The 23,894-nt window shown below is 32.2% G+C and overlaps 2 protein-coding genes across 2 annotated transcripts; one reads left to right on the top strand and one right to left on the bottom strand.

Annotated features, from left to right (window-relative positions):
* Positions 1–5,860: 5,860 nt before the first annotated feature.
* Positions 5,861–11,536, bottom strand: LOC140055479 (galanin receptor 2a-like). The gene is made up of 2 exons (XM_072100819.1): positions 11,368–11,536; positions 5,861–7,168 (listed from the first exon to the last, which is right to left on the bottom strand). Exon 2 carries the CDS (start codon positions 7,144–7,146, stop codon positions 6,094–6,096), a length of 1,053 nt encoding a protein of 350 aa, XP_071956920.1. The 5' UTR covers positions 7,147–7,168; positions 11,368–11,536; the 3' UTR covers positions 5,861–6,093.
* A 4,275-nt stretch (positions 11,537–15,811) lies between these two features.
* Positions 15,812–23,467, top strand: LOC140054264 (very-long-chain 3-oxoacyl-CoA reductase-like). The gene is made up of 10 exons (XM_072099185.1): positions 15,812–16,016; positions 16,697–16,743; positions 16,968–17,043; positions 17,355–17,530; positions 17,999–18,043; positions 20,361–20,395; positions 20,692–20,773; positions 22,003–22,068; positions 22,654–22,803; positions 23,135–23,467. Exons 1-10 carry the CDS (start codon positions 15,854–15,856, stop codon positions 23,240–23,242), a joined length of 948 nt encoding a protein of 315 aa, XP_071955286.1. The 5' UTR covers positions 15,812–15,853; the 3' UTR covers positions 23,243–23,467.
* The last annotated feature ends 427 nt before the right edge of the window (positions 23,468–23,894 follow it).

Raw genomic sequence — 23,894 nt, 5'->3', positions numbered from 1 at the left:
GCATACAGCCAAATTAACTTATTTGGACCCCAAGTTATTGTAAAGAAAACTGTCAAGAACATGAAAACCCACATCATTTTGGATTTAGTTTTTGTTAGAGTTTTAGCAGCATGGTTTTGTTGATATTTATTCATATTATTTGCCATTTCCCCCATACTTTTGATTATCGTCTTGTAAATAAAAAACATGTATATTATAGGAATTAGGTACGAAAATAAGAAAACGGTTACTGCAATAGGCGTAAACACATAATCTCTATGGAATGTTTCCAGGCATTGGCCGCATTCATCGACAAAGCTAGCAAAGACATTAAATACTTGTAAGAACATTCCAGCAAGCCACGGGAAAATTAACATAAAGTAACGCTTCTTAGAGAAAATGATTGTTTGGTATTTTAGAGGAGTGACTACAGCCCAATAACGATCCAATGCGATCATCAACAGGCCCATCACAGAAGCAGACAAACACGCCCACATTAGAAAGTGTGAACCATAAATTCGGCAAACTATATTCATTAGAATACTTTGATCGTATTTGATGTCAGATACAGGAATCATGAATAAAGATGAGGTGAAATCACAAACGGCCAGATTACACACTAACTGGTATGTCATCTTTGATCGAAGATATTTGTATGTAATGATGACGAAAATTACGATAGAGTTACCAATTAAACCTATCAACCCAAAACACATCACCATGATCTTGAAGGGGTCTTCAGCAGTATTGGTAACAACTGTAGCTTCGCACGTTGTCGTGTTCATCTTAGACATTCAGTTTAAACGGTTCCTTTGTAATTAAGAACAAGTTTTACAACAATGCTTTAATGTATCGGAAAATTAGCCATTTAGCCATAAACAATAAAAATATAATCTTAACGATGAAAACCTTCGCATAGGAAATCTGTATAACCGAAACACTGCCAAATTTGTAGTTTCGGTAGTATATATACCAGTGTAGGTAAACAATTAATTCTGTAACATTATACTGGCCAAAATTATACCACAGAAAATGTATAAAATAACAAATAAACAAAAAAAGATTTACAACTTACATTAAATAACAAAATCTTTGCTGCAAAAACTTTCTGAGAGAAGTGTCTTCTTGAAGAAAGAATCAGAATATAATACATTTAATAATGCTGCTTTATTGTCGTAACTGAATTTTGTTTACTGAATAGATAGAAAATTATTAGCTAGAATAAATTAGGCGTTAGTGAAACCCATCAATTATCTAGATCATTTTACAGACACGACATTGCGTTTACATAACACATATTTTGAATCGTTTCGTAAACATGGTTTGTTCATAATATGAACTTCTAGAACAAAACTAGTAAAAAACGATGTTTGTCTCCTTTTATTCCTGTCAACTCACGCATGAACTGAGATTCGTGTGGAATAGTTACATTACAAATGAACTTGTTAAACATATAGAATATCAACTGGTTAATTGAGATTCTGATCATCGACTACTATATTGCTTTAACTCGAATCAATGTTTCAATTTAATATCGTGTAACTTAAGGAGTAGTGTCAAGAGTAAAGAAACCTTTTAATGAAAGATCTTGTACGATTGACATCTTGTGATTAAATGCCACACAATTTATGTTGTATTTATGGTGTATCTCTATAAAAAGACTATTAACAGTTTCCCTGATTATCTTATATGATAAGCAATGACTCTGGCAGAATAATTAACATAGCGCCACCTGCAGAATAACAAGGCCAACAGCTCAAAATGACAAGAAACGCGTAGAAAGTTGATTAAAAATCAATTTTGCGCATTTTAAAATTTTAAATGCGCGTGTTGCGCAACTCTAACGTCATTCACAATAGGAGGTGCACAATTTCACGTAAATGCCCACATGTTGATATCAAAACAGTTCAAAAAGTACAGAAAAGCGATAAAACGCATAGTGATACCGGACCGACAGACAGACCGATAGACAGACAGACCGACAGACAGACAGACAGACAGACCGACCGACCGACATAGTGAACTATAGAGTCGCGTCCACGCGACTAAAAACGAGGCATTACATTTTGGCAAACTATCACTGAATGGATACCAAGAAACAGTGTGACACAATTATTAATTTATTTATACCTCTATGCTCGGAAAGCAAATTTCGTTTATATTGTATTGTATTATGGTTGCGGACACACTCGTGTTATGGCGCATTGTTGCTGTCGCAACCCCTTGACCGATTGTGTCGAATAAATAATTGAAAAAATAAATGAAAATAAAATGACAGTTCTTGAACTTGACTAGATTCTGCCAACTTTTTTAGGTAGGTTCTGCTCCTGTTAAATAGGCTATGACACGCCATGTACGCCAAAAAGTAAATCCCACTAAAACTTAAACTATACATCATCGCCAATATTATGTGATCGTGGGTTAATTTGCATTTGGAAAACTTTTCTGGTTTTTTAATAAGCTAAAAAAAAAAATTTTAAAAATATTCATTCTATATTGTATGTTTTTTTCTTTGTTTATTTAATAATGGTTGTTAATATAGGTAAATCGAATTCAGTGTTCTTATTATAATACAAACTAGAACAGCATAGTGTATATACATTAAGTATCATTTGGATTATTTAAAATTCTATCAAAATGTTATTGCTTATCGTATTGTTATTACATTGAGTCGTTTGTGGAAACTTAATTGTAATAATTATTTAATTCGATTGTCATTTGGAAATAAAGACATGTTGAATGATTGAATGTCCTATTTAACTCAGTTTCACTAAGTTAAATAGGTCAGTCACTCTCTCATAATAATACACACATTCATCACTGTTCTATAAAAGTAAAATTGTTTCTAAATGAATCTAATGCTTCCATCTTGAATCTGAAAAAAAGGCTAGGCGAGAGGGTTGCTATTATCAAAGTACACAAAGTTAATACTGTGCCTGTAAATTCAAAAAGTTCATGTGAATTCTGCTGAAGGCTAGAGACGTACTAAGTTGACGACAACCGCGTTCAAATCAAACCATGTTTTTTTTTAAATGGGAGAAATTAGGTTAATTTAACTTACAAATAAGGAGTACTTTTCGATTTAAAAAAAAGACAAGATGTAAAATAAAATAGTAATTTGAAAAATGAGAATTTTGAGATAAACAAAAAAGACAAAACTACTTTATTTTGGATTTACAAAATAGATAAAACCACAAGGTAACCATGTGACTATACATTTTATTGCACTAAACGTTACATTACAAAACACATTATGAATATAAAAAATAGCATCATTTAGAATAAAAATGCACAAATATGATTCGATTGTCTTTACATTTTATATTTAAATATACTTTTTGTGGGAAACATTTTGCTGTTTTCTTTCTCAAATCTTTCATACAAAGTTCTATATCTATCTATCAATTTTTATTTTTACAAAACACAAGTCTATTGCTTAGTAACTGGTGCTCGGTTGAATACGGTACCGTCTATTGGAATGGAAGGCAAGAAGAAAGACATTTATGGCCAATTATGAGAGTTTAAAATACACTCTTCCTGGATAAAATGGTACAGAATAGAGAGAAACCCATTGTTGATGCTCTAAGTCAATTTGGTGAGATTTCGTACTTGCTATCACAAGCACACTACTACCTCTAGACTACCACACCACAAAGATACTACAATACCGTATGCCACAGGACAGGCGGTAAACCACTGTTGGTTTGTGTAGTCTATTTCATTACATCCATACCCATACAAAAGTTATAGACACTAAACAATGGCATGCCACAGGTAGGTATCTCAGTCTCTGACATTGGTTTGTGTAATTTAACTTAAATTGGACTTAAGGACTGAATTTATTTCTTCAATTCGATGACGTCATAAGTACAAACTCATTTACATAGTATACGGGCGAAAGTCGGTAGTGGTCAGTACAATGCATTGTATAAATAACAATAGTTAATCGATTCAACTTGATTAGATACTCAAACGATATAACATTTTAAAATTAATACAAAACACGTATCAAACAAATATTATTTTAGTAGCCGCAAGGTTGATGACAGTACAACAATCACCAAAAGAGACATTATGTGTGATGCATACACGACGCCGTCAAACATGATCAATATTTCGATATTGTCATGAAAAGTAGACCTGCAGTGTGTATTATTATTTCTTAATGATAATGTGTCCATAACATCTAATACTGAATATCAATTTGATAAATGCATCACAGTGCGTGACTAATAATTATATGTGCCAAATTAACTCGTACACGAGGAGTGACACTAAATATTTATTGTACATGACATTACAAAGGACAATTGTGTATTATGCTATAAATTGATAATATGAGGAAGTTTTAAATTAAATTAAAATTTCTCAGCACGTTTTAAGCTTCAATGTTCGTAAATTCCAATATATAGGAATATTTGAATAATATAGCAACCAAAAAAAAGTAGTTTTGGACGCACATCAATGAAAGATTTTGGCATGTTTCACGCGTTATCATTTTATTTAGTGGAAATTATTTATTGACTCAATTGAACGCGTTCGAACGCAATAAACAGTGCCTGGAGTTTCTTGTCTACTGACTGACTACAGCCCTCTGTCTCCTGACTACACTTTATAGGCCTACATTGCCTCTTTTTCAAATACGAGAATCAGGTGCTATATTCCAGGTTGCAACAATAAATAAATTTGTCTTTAAAACTAATTTGTCAACATTCAACGAAGCTAATTAAAACAATTGTCATAAATATTAAACACAGTATTTTTTGTCTCATTAACTGAATGTTATGTGACTTCATAACATACTACACTTAACACGTGTGTTTAGAAATCACAAAAGGTGTTAAGATAATAGTATATATGTAGAATGTTTACCATTTTTCTTTGAATGAAGCAAAAATATGTGGTGTGGTAATTTTATTGCGGCACTTAAGACTAAATACTGAATAGCCCTAAAATATAGTATTTAAAGAAATAGTGATGAAGAAGTAAGTAGGCCTACAATACTAATGGAAACAAACAAGGCTGATTACATGGGTAGAATTTAAAATAAAAATTGAGTTAGTAGGCCTAATCAGATATTTTATCGCATCACTGCATTACCAAGCCCGTAGCCAGGGGTTCGTAGGGGAGCACACAGGGAGAGCAATTTAGTGTTCTTCTGCCTTTTCATTGGTGTTTTGATATAGGACGTTTGATATTAAATCTTATAAGGCAGTCATTGGATGGGGGAGGTTACACCGGAGGGTAATTCCCATAAAGGGGATAAGTGCCTTTTTTTGGGGAAAAAAAACCCCCCTGTAAAAATCCTGACTTGATAAGTACAACATTGTTTATAGTGTCCCGAAATACATTGCAAGATATCATTCATTTACATGGGCCTTGTCGTAGGCTAGGCCTATAACTGGCCTTAGATCATCCATGGACATTCTAGGCCTTTCTGTCCCTGTCACTAGGGGTTTTGGACAATGCGTTTTCTATCCCTGGTTTTGGAATAGTATCTCCTTAGTAATTGGTCAGGCTCCTAGTTCTCATGTTTTTAAGAAGCATATTAAAACTTACTTGCTTCCTAAGTTGCGATCTTAAAGCATTTATATGTTATATATCATTATACCGGTTCTGTTATTACTATGTACGGCGCTTTGATCTTTCTTTACTAATAATAATTCATATTGATTATATATATTAAATTTCTTTTAAATTATAAGCAAACACATAACTCGTAACGAAACAATGAATTCATCTTTATAGTATTATCTATCAACATTGAATTACTAAGGACAGTATTTGTGCGCACGCGTTTGAATAATATTGATATAAAGTACCTAGTCATCGATTTTGTTAATGCATAGTTTTTTTTTCCACGTTGCACTAAATAATAGTGGATAATTGAATAGTCAATAGACATTTATGTTGTAGATACAATACTGATTGTGTAAACAATTACATTACGTGTGACATGCGAGGTGCATTGGGTGCTATCGCGCGTCTCTATTAGTAGACCCTTTTCCGAAAGCCATGCCATTTGGGTTGAATGACTAGTTTTTGTCTCTTGACATCCGTACGAAAATCATATGAAGTTGCGAGTATTCTGTAACTGCAGTGCCACATATAACTTTAAATGGAACTTATAGAGGTATTTGACATTCTTGACTGGCTTGTGTTGTCGATTGCTGATGAATTGTTGTCGATTGAGTATGCTGTTTGATCTCGTCGTCGTTTCTTCTTGCAATCGATTCCCAATTTCTTTCGCACTGTCTTTTGCGTAAACGCGTACACTAGTGGGTTTATTATGCTATTCGCATACGCAATAAGAACGATAAGTTTGTTATATACCGTCCCCTTGTACACAGAAGCACCCATAGTGTATGACAGGTATAAGAACTGATCTGGCCCCCATGTTATTGTGAAGAATACAGTCAAACCGAAGAATACCCACACCATCTTTGTCTTAGTTTTCTCTAACTTTTTAGCTGACTGGTCTTGTTTGTATGTGACCATGTTTTTCGCCATTGTAGCCATACCTTGTATGATCTTGTAGTAAACGAACATCATACAGGTGATAGGTATTAAGTAGGAAAATATAAACACCGAACTGCCGACTAAAGGTAGAGCGTATTCCCAGTTGTAAAAGTTCTTACATTTACCGCACTCATCAACATCTCTGACGATTATACAGAAGCCCTGTATCAAAACTCCAGCAACCCACGGGAAGACAAGGAGTAGGTAGCGCTTCTTTGAGTACACGATTGTCTGGTATCTCAGTGGAGTTACGATGGCCCAGTAACGATCCAACGCCATCATTAGTAATGCCATTACAGACACTACAAAACTCATCCAGAGCGGGAAATCAGAACCGTAAACTCGGCAGACAAATCTCATCGCAATGCTTTGATCATAGAGTACATCTGGTCGTGGAATCATGAAAAGTGATGCTATGAAATCTGCACATGCGAGGTTGCACACCAACTTGTAGGTCATCTTAGATCGAAGAGACTTGGAGCTGACGATCACGCCAATTACCATAGCGTTACCAATTGAGCCTATCAAACCGAAGCCTAGTAGTAATCCTGTATACGGATTTGTAAAATCAATAGGCTCTCTTATGATTTCTTCACACTCGGTTGTTGATAGTGGAGAATACATATCGTCATCAGTTGCGTTCATCATGAACTTATTTCAAAGTATAAATCTGTAAAATACAAAAGAATGCATCGTTTAGTCATACCATTTACAATGTGTGATACATCTAAGGGGAGGGGTGGCATGGGGTTCACGACTCTTCGGACCCCTCCCACGCCCTCGCCCACCTGGGCGTATATCAAATTGTATCAATGCATTCCTCTTTACTTAATACAGACTACAAATGCGCTATAATGATAATCCTACAAGGCAATTTAACAACAGGATTGCCTTGCAAAGATAGGAACTCGTAACAGTCTTTTCATCTTATGTCTTGCTGCGACAAATACCAACAGTATATGTACATATTCTCCGTATGGTATCCTGACAACTTGCGGTCAAGAATGATCAATTAGAATTTGAATATCGTATTTACACTTATAATTAGTTTTTAGAATGAAAATGTTATTCATTAACGATATACTACGAGAATCATTTGATCGATTAACGGTCGTTATTCTTATTAAAAAGTAGGCATGATACGATAAGATAAGATGTGCAACGTGAAGTGAACGACATATTTATGGCGTAGTTTAAACTCGTTTATTCAAAAAAGTACTAAACAGTGTATATGTATATGTAGTCTGGGTTCCATAGAGAGTTTTGTCTTAATATTAGTAAAAAGATAAATGTTTTGGCACATATGGCGTTTCATACGTATACTTCAGCTTGAATATATTCACACAAAAATCGAAATAAAATCAAATAAACAAAACAAAAAAAGACAATGTATACAGACTTGGGGCAAGTCTAATGTATATGGAGTAAATTTATTGAAAGACTGTTAGGCCTATGTAAACTCATTTAGAGTTTGCTTTGACAACTGGTTACGTAAGCTACCACTGAAATTACCTAGTTAAAATAGCGCAAGCACGATGTTTGTAACGAATAAACTGATAACTGATAAAATAGTTTTATTGCAACTTTTGGGTTGAATTATACAAAAATATATACTTATACTTAAATGAAAATATATCATATCCATCAACAATAAAAATCAAATTACACAAAACATCGAAGAACAGACAAAACAGAAGTCAGGGGAAGATACGACTGTGCAGGGATATTTATGCCTACCACTTGTGAAAGAGACCAAAGTTATACAATGATATTTTTTGATCGTTCCGTTTTTACTTTTTGGAATGCAAAATTCTTTAACTTGTCTTAAATTGTATCTAGATTTAGGCGCTTTTGGCAGAACGTTCCTCATTCTATGAATATTGGAGATACTCCAGATAATATACAACGTATATTAGTTCTAAAAAAAAGAACCGTTGAGTTTCTTCAAACAATATAACTCCATTCATGTTTTTAAGAACAGAATTCCTGACAGTTGTAATAGTCTAATTAAAACCAAAGTTAACGTACTTCCACAAACCAACCTACCAACCAGTCTTGGTGCAAATTGATATTTTAGAATATTGTAGGTTTTTTTGTGGAAGTCGCTATTGTTAATTTTCTGGTAAATTTTGTTTTCTTTTTTTTCTTTTTTATTTGTATATGTATATCCGAAATAAAAGGAAATGAATAAATAAATATTCAAAATATATTGTAGTATATTTCTATATTTGTATTAAATTTGTATAATCAATATAGCCACGTGAATAATTTATTCTCTTTAGACTCGAAGCGCGCAACCCGGTCTCAAATGTTCTGGCATATTGTTTATATTTTCTTGATTATGGGTTAATCCTTAATCCTACATTGCGCTCCTCATATTAATCAAAAATTGTGCAGTTTTTGCTTCGGGGTGATAGATGAAGGAAACTGTAATTATAAAGAATTGATTGAATTTGGTGTCTTTTATAATCTTTTGTATCTTGTTAGTTTTTAATATTTACGCATCAAATCATTTAACAATTACACATTCTATGTTAATATGTTGTTATTGACTACCAATAAACAGCAATAATAATTATTATGCAAGCATAATAATTATTATGCAAGCAATGAAATTTCCTATCGTCATATATAGGATATTTTTATTAGATGAAACAGAATCTGAGACGCCGAGTTTTGTTCGCTTAACGTTCGGTCTTCTTACTATCAAGTAGACATGATACGGTATACATTCAAAATAGTATACAAGTTGTATCAAACCCCATGATCCCAATCTATTAGTACCTTAATTGAGTCTCGTTTTGGTCTGTGGCCACCACACGTAACTCATACTCAACCTAGATATTCTGTTTCCCCTAATAATTGCTGTGATCATTAACAATACGATTAAGGTATTAATTATTTAGAGTGCATGTTCAACAAAAGCATATCTTCGAATTGGTTTTTCCTTAATCTAAAAAAATCAATATATATAATCAATATACCTTAGACACGAATCTTGAGAAAGGTTATTAATTATTTATTTTATAGAATCACATTAATATTAGTAATAATTGTAACTGTTTTGATTAAATATTGACTGGTTAAAATCCTTAACATTTATGTACAGTAAACCCGTCCTATTTCAGGGCACACTCCTTTCCCTGGAGACGAACACGTGGAACGGTTTCAACCAATCACGGCCAATCACAGGGAACACAAACACGAATATGAATTCTTATATCCCGTAAGAAAAAAATGCATAGAAATTTTATAAAATATAATGTATAGAAATTATATACAAATTCAATTACTATTTCTTTCTTTATTTACCCATAAATATAAATTATAAACATTGTAACATACAAATAATAATAATTAATTATATCAAGGGAAAGGTTACAATTAATCAAGTTTAGCCCATAAACATTAAAATATAAATAATATAAATTAGGGCTACCTTTCTAAAAAATGTTATACATAACATACACTTTCTCTCAAACATACAGTATATAGTTCTTTTATGAAATAAAATAAATATCCTAAACAAACAAGTAGTGTTTGATTGTACACTTTGTCTTCTTTTTATAGAAATTAGAGCTAATGCCTTATTTGTACGTTTAATCTTATTTTCTCCCATTTGTTTTGGATTTGAACGCAATGTGTCGTCAACTTAGTACTTTAGCATTGAAAGGAAAGCTTAAAACCTGTGAGAGTTTGGAAAATATTAGAGAAATAAATATTATCTTAAAAATCTAAAAAGTTTTAAAAGCCTTATTTTCATTTCCTTTCTTCTTATTTTCTGTTCATAAAAATATTTCAAAATAAATATGGTTTGTGATTAATTGTTTTTTTCATACCGTAACTTCTAATTTTTCAGTTCTGATTGCTGTAAAGTTTGTATCGTGCAAGAAAAATAAATGATAAAGAAAAAATTACTGTATAGTACTGTTTGTTCCTACAATTAACACCAAATCTAATTATTATTATTATTAAAGAACATTTTTTTTCCATAGATAAATATGATTTGAATTAGAATATTTAATGGATTTGTAAAACAAAGAAAAAGGCTTATGCCTAATACTAAAACATTATAAAATATTGAAGGTCAAATTGTTTATGTACTACATCATCCACTATATTTTTGAACTGGAATTCTCATAATTGTTCAATTTTATTTTCAAAATACCGTGGAAGAGTTAATTCAGTAATGTAACTGTTTCCTATTATTGAGCATATTATACACACTAGTAATATTGTTACGAACTGATTTGCCTAAATTCCGTAACATAAAAAATCCTATAAAATTACTACACATAATATTAATAATAATAAGGTATTATTTATTTAATTATAATTGCGTTACTTAAGTGAGCAATTATACTTTTATAAGGCCAAATCTAGACAAGCGAATAGCTTTTTATTTGTTTTTTTTGTTGTCAAATCATAATTTAAATATGTAATAACTTATTTTACATTTGACAATAATAAGAAATATGTACAATTATGGAAAACTACATTATGTATTTTCTCCGTAAGAAAATATACAAATGTATTATCCATTTACTTAGGCCACACACATTATTATTCTTCACATAGTACCTAGGCCTACAACTTTTTATTAGGCCTACTCATTTTTACTCTAGCCCTATAAGTAATCAGTAATACATTAACATACCTGCAAACCAATGATTAATTTTCTAGCGAAAGCATTTACCTCTTCTTCATCAAATCAGCTTACGAACTAAATAACTTAATCTCTCCAAAAAGTAGACGTCTTATATTCAGAAATCCCTATATTATACTACGCATGCGCAAGTCACTTTTTGTATATCCGTTATTAATTATAGCACATTTTGTTTTACAGAATATTATTTTATGTTAACGTACCTGGTAACCTAAAACGGCTGGGGTGATAGAATGTGTTATCTTCAAATCAGCTTTTAAACCATGCTGGCCAATCTCTCAAGTGTGAGGGTCTAACACGTTATTATATACATACATTTGCCTTTTATTGCGCATGCGCAAGTGTTTATTATTCACAAAATCAGAATGTGTCGTCAAAGACTGAACAATTGGATTCAAATCTATTCATTCATTTCGTTCATTTTGAACAATTTCCAGTAATTAGGATAAAAATTCATCGTAAAAGGTAGTTTTTTATGATAACACACACTTTGCTGATTAAAAAGAAGATGGAAAATGAATGCCTAATGTTTTAATAACACATCGATTATTTCTAAAAAGTAAAGATTGAAGTTATAATTATAAGGACCAAATTGTAGCAATTAGGTTCCATTTGGAGAGGGAAACACAATGTAAGTTATCATCGCGTCTATACGGTATCTGTTGATTACTTTAGAGAAAATCAAATGGTGTAAGAGTGCACCTGACATTTATGTTAGCCTTATAAAATGTACTATCATAATTTAATTTATTTATTGTTAGATGTATAGCCTATACTGATTAATCGACTGTAAAAAGTGCACGTGACATGACGAAGAGAAGCAAAGTTTGCACTAAAAAGAAATATATTTATAATCCTTTGTTAAAACTCATTCATTCCTTTTTGCTATTCTGAAAATCGTCTTAATGACAAACCTTTCGGCGCATTCACAGATTTTAGAAAGTCAAGTGGTACATTACCGGGCATCTTTGTGTCCAACTATGCGCGCCTATGTAGTGTATGGAGTCGAGTCGAGTCATTTGCTTAAAAAATATATAACATTCACAAGGTTTTAGGCCTAAATATCTAATTCAATATCAAAACAATCAATTTGTTTAAAGTTTTTTTTTTGTATTTCCACATAAAATAATTATAGAGGCAAAATCCGTAATAATTACGGATAAATTATTATTATAAAATAGTAATAATTCCATCACATGTGTATCACATTTAGTGCCTGTATCAAGGTTAGGTATATAATACTAGGTGTTACATAATATGAAGCACATTTTATGAAATTTGTCAATGATCCGGTTCTCATCAGATGTCACTTTCGAAAATGCTTTGTATATTTTTAATCATAGTTCGTGACGACTTTGACCTCGAATTTCAACTAGAATTGATGATACATTCTAACTTACCTATTAAATTAATACATTTTTACATCCTAACCGATGATTACGCAGAGTCTCGCCTTCGTTAGCAAAAATTGGAAGTGTAGCCACAAAGGAAGTAGTTATCACGTGTTGTTTTGCGGAATTGGCGCAAGTGGAAGGTGCGAATTAATTGACAGTAATCAGCATAATTAACAGAGGGATGGTCTAAAGGTTTAATTCAGATAATGATAGGGCCTTTAGTTAAATACTACTAATTAAGTGACTCGTGCAATAACATTTAAGTGGTTTCTTTCTTTAATTGGGACCCATGAATAAATAACAGGAATCAAAATAATACGGGTTTTCTATCTTCTTTAAATAATCTGTGTTGATAACGTTAACGATCAGGCTACAATTTTGAACAGCAACACATAAGAACAAATAACAGTGTTGTGGTCTCCTTCTTGTTGGTGCTATTTTTCTGTGTATTTTTTACTGTTTTATGATAAGCCAGTTTTCAAAATAAATTTCTGGACAAAATAAAGATACCATGACTATCATGATAAGCTTATATATTCTGGTAAAAAAATGTAACTCAACAATACAAGAATTGGTCAAATACATTTCTTTTTTACTTACTTTTTTTTCGCCTTGCGAAGATTAGAACTGCCAATAAACAGTAACTGTACTATGCACATATTCTCCGCCACGCGGCCCACGGTTTCTGATAAGGGGGTGTTGAACTGATCATGTCGCAGCCACAGATAAACTCTTTGATCTCCGGAGCTCAGCATCCCGTTGTTACATTGCCTTGGTAGATCCTACGTCATTGCAAATCGAAAGCTTCCTTATAATGAATAAATACATATAAATAACTTCAGTGTACAATTCACATTGCAAGTAAATGAGTGTATTTCACACCGACTAGGCCTACTGAAAAGCGAGTTAAACCTGCCGGCCTACTGTCACTTTTACTGTACCGTCGACAGTTGTGTTAAATTGGTCTACTTTATAATTAAGGAATTACAATGGAATTGAGAAGTAACATGTTCAAGAATACTGATCTACAACATAACATTTTTTAATTCGTTGAAATCAAGATTGTGAGGCATTTGATGAATAGGCAAACTGCCTTAAAAAACTATGAAATGTTTCGAGAAACTATTCTTATCATCAGAACAGAAATCAACTCCTAGTTCTGATGATGAGAATAGTTTTCCGAAACATGTCACGGTATTTTAAGGCAGTTTGTCTATTCATCAAATGCCTCACAATCTAGAATTTAACAGTAAAGTTTGGTGGTATCATACATGATGTACGGTACTCGTTGAGTAGGGAGAATATTTCCATTCGGTTCAAAGCCTGACTGTTCAATTCAAATCGGCTGCGGTTCGATCAAGAGAACAATTCATGAAATGATTATCTCCATTCAACTTATATTCATTCTTTACAGAATAATTACATACGGTGAAAGGAATATGAATTTATCATTATTGTTAAGATATTCGTTTAAAAAAAATCAATATATTGTATTGTGTAGGCCTACAACAACAATATAGGGAAAACATAAAACCTTCAATCAAAATAATACCTAGGCCGGTAGCTTGCTTTTAATCATTACATTAATTAAATTATAATAACATAAATTATTGTTAAACTGTATATGAAACGCATCGATTCTTTTTTTTTTTTGATCAGCCCAAAATACGTTTTGAGCAGGTTTGACAGAGACGGATTGAAAAAAGAATATGAGGTATACCGTATACTAACAAAGTATATTTTGTGATAAATGAGAACATCCAAACACGTTATCCAATTTAAAAGTTAACAATTGTTTTGTTTATTTTGTTTATTGGCCTACAAGCGATATTACAATACAAATTGATTAATTTTTTAATAATTTTAACATGCATACTGGTCTGGCCTAGTCGCTTGGTCAAACAAGTAATAATGAGGATGTGGGGATTTCTTTATCGAACGGTCAGTTTAAAATACGAACCTCACATCAATTAATTTGATACAATGATTAAGCCTATGTTATATCATATAAATGATATAACATAATCATTGTATCATTACTATAGTAATGATTACGTTTAGGCCAAAATATTTTGATATTAATAATGCTTTTTTAAAATTATTAACGACGTCATTATTCTTCTTTTAAAATACAAACCTCAACATTAATTAATTTGATACAATGGTTATGTTATATCATTTATATATAAATGATATAACATAATCATTGTATCATTACTATAGTAATGATTACGTTTAGGCCAAAATATTTTGATATTAATAATGCTTTTTAAAAATTATTAACGACGTTATTATTCTTCTTTTAAAATACAAACCTCAACATTAATTAATTTGATACAATGATTATGTTTTAATTATCATTTAGCCTTTATATAAATGATATAAAATAATAATTGTATCATTACTAAAATGCTAAGATTACGTTTAGGCCAAAGTATTTTAATATTAATAATGCTTTTAAATTAACGACGTCATTATTCTTCCTCCTACGTGCACGAACGCAAGTAATGAACTAGTAGGCCACACCCTACTTAACTCGTCGGAAAAAACATTTTTTTTAAAGTACACGATTTGTATAAATTAGGTGATCCACTACAATTAATTACAGTGATTATTTTTCAATAAAAAAAACAATAGTTTTGGAATAATTGAAAGAAAGCTCGTTTATTCAATTTAGAAAATGCTTGTTTTGCACGATATTCAGGATGATAAACATGGTGGACCGGTATAATCCCCTATAGCGATTTTAAATCAAGAAGAAACGGCCGTGCCGGTTGTAGAAGTACTGTCAAGAGAACAGTACGGTAGACTAAGATGAAATGATTATGTCGACATTGTATAATTTCTTCTTCTTTCTTCAAGTCTATCATTTATAATTGAATTATATTTTATTTTCCTATATCTACCGGAGCCTACTTGGTCGGAACGTGTTCATAAAATGAGTTGGATTACACTGGTTTATGGGTTTTTTATGCCCATAGGCTACCTTACACATTATACTATGATTCATATTAACGCAGCTTACTATACCTAAATCGATTAAGGTATAATAATTGTGCAATATTTTTTTATGCATAACAAGAATATCTTCTGGAGGTAGGTAGGGGGTTTGGCGTTTTAGACAGAAGGTGGGGAGGGCCAGGATTGATGGTTGCGAGTTAGATCAGATAGTAGGAGGAGGGACACAAAATAGGCCTACTTTGCACATGCGCATAAAACACTTTTTTTTCTATCTCTCTTTTTTCACGCTGTGCTAGTAGCTGGATGACAGGCTGCATGCTGCAAACTTTGCATCATGTTTATTGAATTGAACCAAGCATTTGCTGCGCTTGGAGCAGTCACTGCCAGTTATCTTGCTTTCAAGATACTACTTTCTATTATCCGTGCATTAAAGGCGTACTTTTTTAGCCGTTCTTTGGGTTTAAACACAAATCTAGCTAAGCTTGGAAAATGGGCAGGTATGGTAATGAAAGTGTGTGTGTGTTAGCGAAAGAAACGCGTTCAACTCGGCGTCTTACTGTGAGAATTAAACAAACGACTGGCGTCCAAGTAGGCCTAGGGTAAAACATAAAAGAAGCCTACCTATGAAAATGATAACTACCACATCAGGCCTACTCTAAATAAAGGTCTAGACCTAGCCTACTCTATTTATAAAACATTTAGGGGACTATTATAGGCCCCTTATTATGTTTGGGCCCTACCTAGATAGAGCTATAGTAGTACTAGCCTAGCTAGTAGTAGTAGAGTACACCTTTGTGCTGCTGCGCAGAGAGGCCATGATGAGAGAGATGAAAAAAAAAACATTCATGACCAGCCGAGCGTAAAAAACAGTGAATTTCAGTACACCATGTTAATTAAAATATCGTAAAAATTTACTGTAAAATGCCCTTAGTAGATTAAGCCTTAAAATATTGGCCTAGACCTACATCACTGTATGATTGAAAACAATTTGTTTTGATTGCCTAAAATTCATCGAAAAAAACACAAAATTTTACTTGGTAACCAGAGCAGAATATGAGTTCTATATGTGTAGTTACAGTGTGTTATATCCCTACGTTGATGTAACATTGCATTGATTTATTCTCTTTCTACATTCCTAAATATTAAATCTAAAAATGGTGACTACTTAATTTTGCAGTTGTAACTGGAGCCACAGATGGTATTGGTAAGGCATATGCTGAACAGGTAGGTACTTATGGTAAAGGCAAACAAGTCTATTAATTAATACACTTTAAATATTGTTCAGTTGGGCAAAGGAACATTTATGTTGGTTTTTTAAGCGCATTGTTCTTCGTGAAATTTAGCTATATAAATGTTGTACTTTAGTTGAACAACTTTATTCACCTACAGTTAGTACAGTACTTTGTATTTTGTATAATGCTTATTTTTTATTTTCCTTTTTTTTGTAGCTTGCAAAGATGGGATTGAATATGGTTCTCATCAGTAGGACAATGTCTAAACTGGAAGAAACAGCCTCTGAAATAGGTACTGTAAAAATTCAAAATCGAGACTGTATCTTGTTACAAATTCTCAATATTGCATGGCCCAACCACCCATTAAAGTACAAAATAGATTTATTCATACACACAAGGGACAAATTTTATGTCAGTAAGAGCCATGGAATTGATTGTGTCGCAGCCACAGATAATTCTTTTGATCTCCGAAGCTCAGTATCCTGTTGTTAGATTGAGAGGCATATGGTGTTTTGCCTCAACACTGCCGAATAGTAGAAATAAGCAAATTCATTTGGGGTAAGTGATTTAGTCATCACATCTCTCTATCATTGTTATTCACAGTGAGCCGATACAAAGTGCAAACTCGTGTTATTGCAGTGGATTTTTGTAAAGGTCCAGAAATCTACGGTGACATTGAAACACAGTTAGATGGTTTAGAGATTGGGGTACTGGTGAATAATGTTGGCATGTCCTATCCATTCCCCAACTATTTCCTTGAGCTTGAAAATGTTAAACAGGTAACGAATACACAGTTGTTAACTTGTTAATATCACTAGCCTGTCTATTATTATTATTATACTGTATGACCATATTTACACACTGACAATTTATTACTTCATTTCTCAAGCAAGTGGTCATAGTTCACTGCATGCGCTGGCCCACTTATAAGCTCCTTGAGAGGTGGTCCCAAGATCTGAGTGGCTGCCCTAAGGTTGACCTAACTCTGGAGTATTTACAATTACAGTACCAATTGCCGACTTATAGCCTGGCCCAATCTAAGTGTAATTAGGGTCTACAGTACAGTACAGTTTTGTTCCTTCCACTGATGCCAGTCGCATCCAAGAGGCAGTCTTCTAGTAATTGGGGTCTATGTCAGTGTAGCTCTTCATAACAGCGTTTAGGCAAAGATATTTTTTTCTGTGTAAAAATATTATGAAAATAACTGTATTAAATAAACACTGAATTTTGATTTATTTTTCCTACAGAAAATTGTTGATATGCTTAACTGTAACTGTTTGTCCATGTCAATGGTAAGTGAACTATGTTTGTATAGAGTATCACGGTGTGACGTCACAAATATGCGTTCAACCTGCCTGAGTGACTCCAAGGTCACCAATGGTTTGGAATAGGCTTATTGAAGTAGTCATTTTAAAACTTAATAATTTTCAATAAAAACAAACTAAAATTTCAAAAGATCAATAAACATTTGTTTTTAATAATCTATTTATTCTTCAACTACAGTTTAAGTTTTAAAAAATCAATCTAAGATACATAATTTGATACAAATACAGATCTTTACAGTTTATCAACATAGTAGCGTTGAACGCATTTTTTGGTTTGCTAGCAACCATACAGCGCCCTCTTTTGTTGTGACGTCACACCGTGATACTCTATACAATGAACTTTTATTAGATTGGCTAGAGGGCGGACCCCAATTTTAGCAGTTCAAAAAGTGATTCTTCATGGAGAGAACCAAGAAGATGACAACTGCAATCGACCTGTGTTGACCATATAAATGTGAGAAGTATTCTTTACATTCTCACGTATGATACATAACGTAATATTTATAATAACGGATTTACTGTCGCCATCTTGTTGGTTCCCCTTCCTGTTGCAATCACTTTCCAGTCACGAGTACTCCCTCTAGCCTTCGATTATTATCTCTATGGTTGTATAACATTTTACCTGTTTATTAAAAATAGTTTATTGTTCCAATATTTGTCCAATGTCAAATAAAGATGAGTGATCATTGTATAAATGACTTTTTCAATACTTTGATCTATTAATCCAGTTTACTATACTATACAATCTAGTTTACTGACTAATTGGTTATTCATAAACAAGAACTATCTAATGCTACTTGTGTCCTAATTTTGTACATCCTCATTCTTAACATGAAGGTCATGTGAAAAAGGTAAATAATTAATTTTAATTTCATAAATTAAATTGATTTTAAAAATCTAAAAAATTTGACTAAAGAAAAGATCACCATTCATATACATTTTAATATCCTCTCATTCTCATATTCTAAGATTGGAAATGCACTTTAGATATTAAACAAAATACAATGGGAAGGACAGGAGAAAAATGCATATCTGTAATTAATGTAGAGATTTTTATATAATAGTAGTAATGGATCAAATGCTTCCTTTTTTTATCTCAATGAAAGTTTTCTTTATGAAATGGAATATTGTCAAAATCTCAAATAGAAAGCATCTTAGTACCATTAGAAGATTATTATCTTTAGTATATGAATAACCTATGTAAATAAGAGACCATGATTGGTCAAAATAACATCATGTGATTATAGCTACGAGGATCAAAACCGTAATAGTTGCATTAAAATATTTCTTCGATTATGATAGACAACGGATTGCGACCATTAAAAGGATATTTGTTAATGTTTTATTTTCATTGCAAAAAAATAAAGCTACTAATAGCAAGCAGACCATTAAGCTCTGTCTACACTATCAAACTAGTAAAAAAAAAGTGATATGCCAATATATGGTAGTGATATGACATCATCATGTCCATATATGGGCATATCACATTTTTTTGTCACAAAGTTTGATAGTGTGTACAAAACATAGACACCTGTGTGCAGAGAAGTTTGTAAAAACATTTTAAATATAATTGAGGTCAACTGACATTGTTATGTAATCTCTAATTTTGAACATAGTCTTTAATTTAAGTACTATTTTGCTGCTTCTAGATTCATATCCGGTAAAAAACTTGGCCTTTGAATATTTTTCATATTAATATACTGTAATGTTAATGATTTATAAAGCGCTTATATAATCAAAAGATTGAGAGAAAAAACAGAAAGAAATTACAAAGAAAAAGAAAAAAGATGGGTTTTTAAATGATGTGATGGAATGTTCTTGCAAACTTGTGAGGGCGTGTGGTGCAGTGTGTAAGATGTTGGACTTCTGATCATGAGATCATGGGTTCGAATCCAATGCTTGTCACATTGCTTTTATCCTTAGGCAAGACACTTTACTTACATTTACCTCTCCACCCAGGTGTACAGATGGGTACCTGGTTAGGTCAAGACACAACTTGACGCTGATTACTAGCTGCATTATAGAAGTATATTTCCATACATGTTAGATCCAAAAATGACCGAGTAATAACATTTATTCTAGATGGCCCCAGTAGTATCACTGTTCACAAACAACAATTGTAGAGGCAGGTATTGGACTCCATGCCATCCTGGTTCCTTTACCATTCCACCATCTGTCTTCCCTCTCCTTGTACTGTATGTACAGTATAAATGATTAAATTTATTATTATTAATTATTATATATTAAAACTAATTCCTAAACATTATACATTTTATATTTATAGATGATTGCAATTTGTCTTCCACAAATGGAAACAAGGTTTGTGTGTGTTTTCTTTTGTTGGTATTACTGATTGTATTGTACAGTATTTCAATTAAAAAGCTAATCTGTTAACACCCTCCCACCAAACCCCTCCCCCTTGCTCTCTAAACCCCTGCCCTTGCTCATCAAACCCCCTTCCCCCTTGCTCTCTAAACCCCTCCCTCTTGCTCTCTAAACCCCTCCCCTTGCTCTCTACTTATTCACTACTAACTGCTATTCTCTACTATAAAAATATGGAATATATTAGTATTATTAGATCTGTAGAGTAAATTTAATTTAATTTTTCTTTAAAGGCGGAAAGGAGCAATCATCAATGTGTCGTCCGCGTCTGGTTTATCAACATGTCCACTTTTAGCTCTTTACTCAGCAACCAAGGTAAAACTGTGTTTAGTGTACTATGTGTTAATGATGTATTATCCCCCAAATACTTGAACAAATGAAGGTTAATCAAATCAGACCATTTTGCAGTTAAAATAAATCACTCCCATAGAAAATAAAAAGACGGTTTGCTAATTTATAGCAATTTTTATTTTTGCTTCAAATTTGATAACTATTATGTGACATTAAGACATTAAAAAAATACAAAAATTACAAAACATTTGGTTGTCTAGTAACTCTTTCAACTCGCCAGAGTTTACACACACCAAAATTGCACACCATACAAAATGCAGGTGTTGTGTTAAGTTGTAAAATTAACCCTTTCACTGCGTATACCCGGTACTACCGGGTATAAACAGACGTCGTTGAAATACGTATACCCGGTATTACCGGGTATGGGCAAAACAATGATTTAATCGTATTTGCCTATAATATATAGCACCCTCTGTATTTTTTTGATGAACTTGAATATTTTTGGAAGTCATTAAAAAAATTTTCCAGCAAAAAAAAACGGCCCTCTATAGTTGTATTATCGTCTTGAAAATAATGCGCCCTCTATAGTTATATTATATATAGTATAGTATATAATAGTATTTCTATCTTGGAAAGTTGTGTTGAGTAGCGTAATGGCGGCCATTTTGAAAGTAACACAAATTTACCAGCTCCAATAGGGCAACATGGTGTTTATCACAACACGCAAAAAAAAAAAATTCTGAAAAAATAGTTAGTTTTTGTACTATAGGGAATTTTTCGAAAATGTCATTATTTTCACGATTTTGACCCAAAACTTTGATTTGTGCATAATTTTTATAAAACAATAAAAATAATTAAATTTTTTTTTATATTTTTATTTTTTATACGTATCTTCATCAATATCCAGTTGGAAAAACGTATTCCATAAGAATTTCTTATAGAAAATATAGTTTTTATCATTGATTTGATAAAAAAAACGAAATCCAAAATACCTGTAATGACGTCACATGACGTCATCAATATGCAAATTACTTTTTTTTTAATACCTAACTGTAGACTAACCCTTTGCCCATCACACACCACAAAAATAATTACACAATTATCTCAATTAGTATTTTTTTGCAATTAATTAAAATATCATATGTTTTTCTTAAATATATATTATGCACAGAGGTGGGAATAACGCTCCGCAGTGAAAGGGTTAACAGAAAGATGCCAGTTTTTATATTAAAGTATTTTGTTTTTATTCATAGGCATATGTAAACTTTCTATCACAATGCCTCCATTATGAGTATCAAGACAAAGGCATTGTAGTTCAAGTAAGTTGATATAAATTATGTTGGAATATGATCCCACAAACTAATCAAGGCAATCTAACAACAGGACACTTGTAACAGTCCTTTGATCTTATGTATGGCTGCAACAAAACATCAACAGTATTGTACTATGTACATTCTCTGTGGCACAGTGTTGTTAAGGGGATCATGTCGCAGCCACAGATAAACCCTTTGATCTCCGGAGCTCATAATCCTATTGTAAAGCTCTGTCTACACTATCAAACTAGTTTGACAAGAAAAGTGTAATGTGCCCATGCGATTTGGTTTATTTTCGTTTATTTCCAAAAGACAATAGCTTCAAAGATATTTTTGATAACCCATAGTCAGTCATAATGCTTGAGTGGATCGGATTACTGATAACATATTCAAGTTCTTCTGTTTCATTTGCATATGATCATATAAAGTGTGTTTTGTGCTGATAATTCATTTATGAATTGGGATCATGTGATCATTTAGAATGGAATAAAAAGTAGCTTTTTTAGGATGTGTTTGTTGTTGGTTGTAATTTTGAATTTATTTAAATAAATAAAAAGATGTTTCCAATTTTTTTTAAAAATCTTTTTAAAGTGTGTTGCACCTTACTTCGTGACAACAAAACTTAGCAAGATAAAGAAAAAGTCTTGGACAATTCCAAGCCCAGACACATATGTAAGCAGTGCATTGGGAACAGTTGGTGTGGAGAGTTTGACAATGGGATGTACTTCCCATGCTCTGCAGGTAATTATTAAACATAGCAAATAAAATAACACCTAATTTAAGACCAGTGTTCTCACCCATTAAGGAAAGCCTTTGGAACATTTTTTAATTGGAAATCGGTGGTAGATCCAGATAATGGTAGATCCAGATAATGGTAGATCCAGATAATGGTAGATCCAGATAATGGTAGATCCAGATAACAGTAGATCCATATAACAGTAGATCCAGATAATTATAGGTCCAAATAATGCTAGATCCATATAATTGTAGATCCAGGGCATTGGATCCAGAAGGATCTCATCTTATACCTAGATTTAGATTTTTACCTTTTTTTGTTTCTTTCCTTCTACAGAAATACGTTCTAGAGTGTTTACCTGAAAGCATGGTGACCAAGAACACCATGGGCATTCTTAAAAGTACTCGTGCCAGAGCATTGAAGAAACAAGCCAAAACAAATTAATATTCACTGCTGATGTGTAACCACCTTTAATAAAATAATAAAGTGATTTCTATGAAATGTTATAATATATATATATATATATATATATAAGATAGAGAAATCATGTCGTCAAATTTGATTCATAGTAGTAATTTTCATTATAATTCATTCACAATGTTGATGAGCTTATTGAAAAAAATGAACTCAATATAATATTTTTGTTTTTTTTTAAATAAAAGTTATACTTAAAGGTAAAACAAAATAAAATTTATGGCATAAAATATACACGGTTTCAATGGGTATTCAAATTCCTATGCACATTTTTATGAATGGATTTAACTTCAGTAGTGCTGGTAAGGATCACTTTCATGGTGTTGAAATCTTTGGTTTTGTCACACTTGTCAACATCCACTGCAAATATCACAGATTGTAGAGTTTTCAATGGAAACTCGTAACCATGTGATTTGCATACATTTTGTCTATTGATTTGCATAATTTATTGTTTCATCGGTTGATTTGCATAATTTATTTTTTCTTTTTGTACACCCAATGCATTTCATAAATATCAATGTACTGATAATTCAATAAAAAACACCAATAAAACATGGTAATAGTCAAATTTGTCTGTCAATTAATTTAAATAATATATAATTTGACATTTATATAGTGCTAT

The sequence above is a fragment of the Antedon mediterranea genome, chromosome 7 (assembly GCF_964355755.1).
Source record: "Antedon mediterranea chromosome 7, ecAntMedi1.1, whole genome shotgun sequence".
In the NCBI taxonomy this organism is placed as follows: Eukaryota; Metazoa; Echinodermata; class Crinoidea; order Comatulida; family Antedonidae; genus Antedon; species Antedon mediterranea.
The sequence above is the reverse complement of the archived record's forward strand: the minus strand, read 5'-3'. Positions and strand labels throughout refer to the sequence as shown.

What these genes read in the sequence shown, in the direction of transcription:
- LOC140054264 (XM_072099185.1), top strand. Translation starts at nt 15,854, where the DNA reads ATGTTTATTGAATTGAACCAAGCATTTGCTGCGCTTGGAGCAGTCACT. An exon ending in TAAGCTTGGAAAATGGGCAG is followed by an intron (nt 16,017 to 16,696) that starts GTATGGTAATGA and finishes TTAATTTTGCAG; the next exon opens with TTGTAACTGGAGCCACAGAT. An exon ending in CTCTTTACTCAGCAACCAAG is followed by an intron (nt 20,774 to 22,002) that starts GTAAAACTGTGT and finishes TTTTATTCATAG; the next exon opens with GCATATGTAAACTTTCTATC.
- LOC140055479 (XM_072100819.1), bottom strand. Translation starts at nt 7,146, where the DNA reads ATGATGAACGCAACTGATGACGATATGTATTCTCCACTATCAACAACC.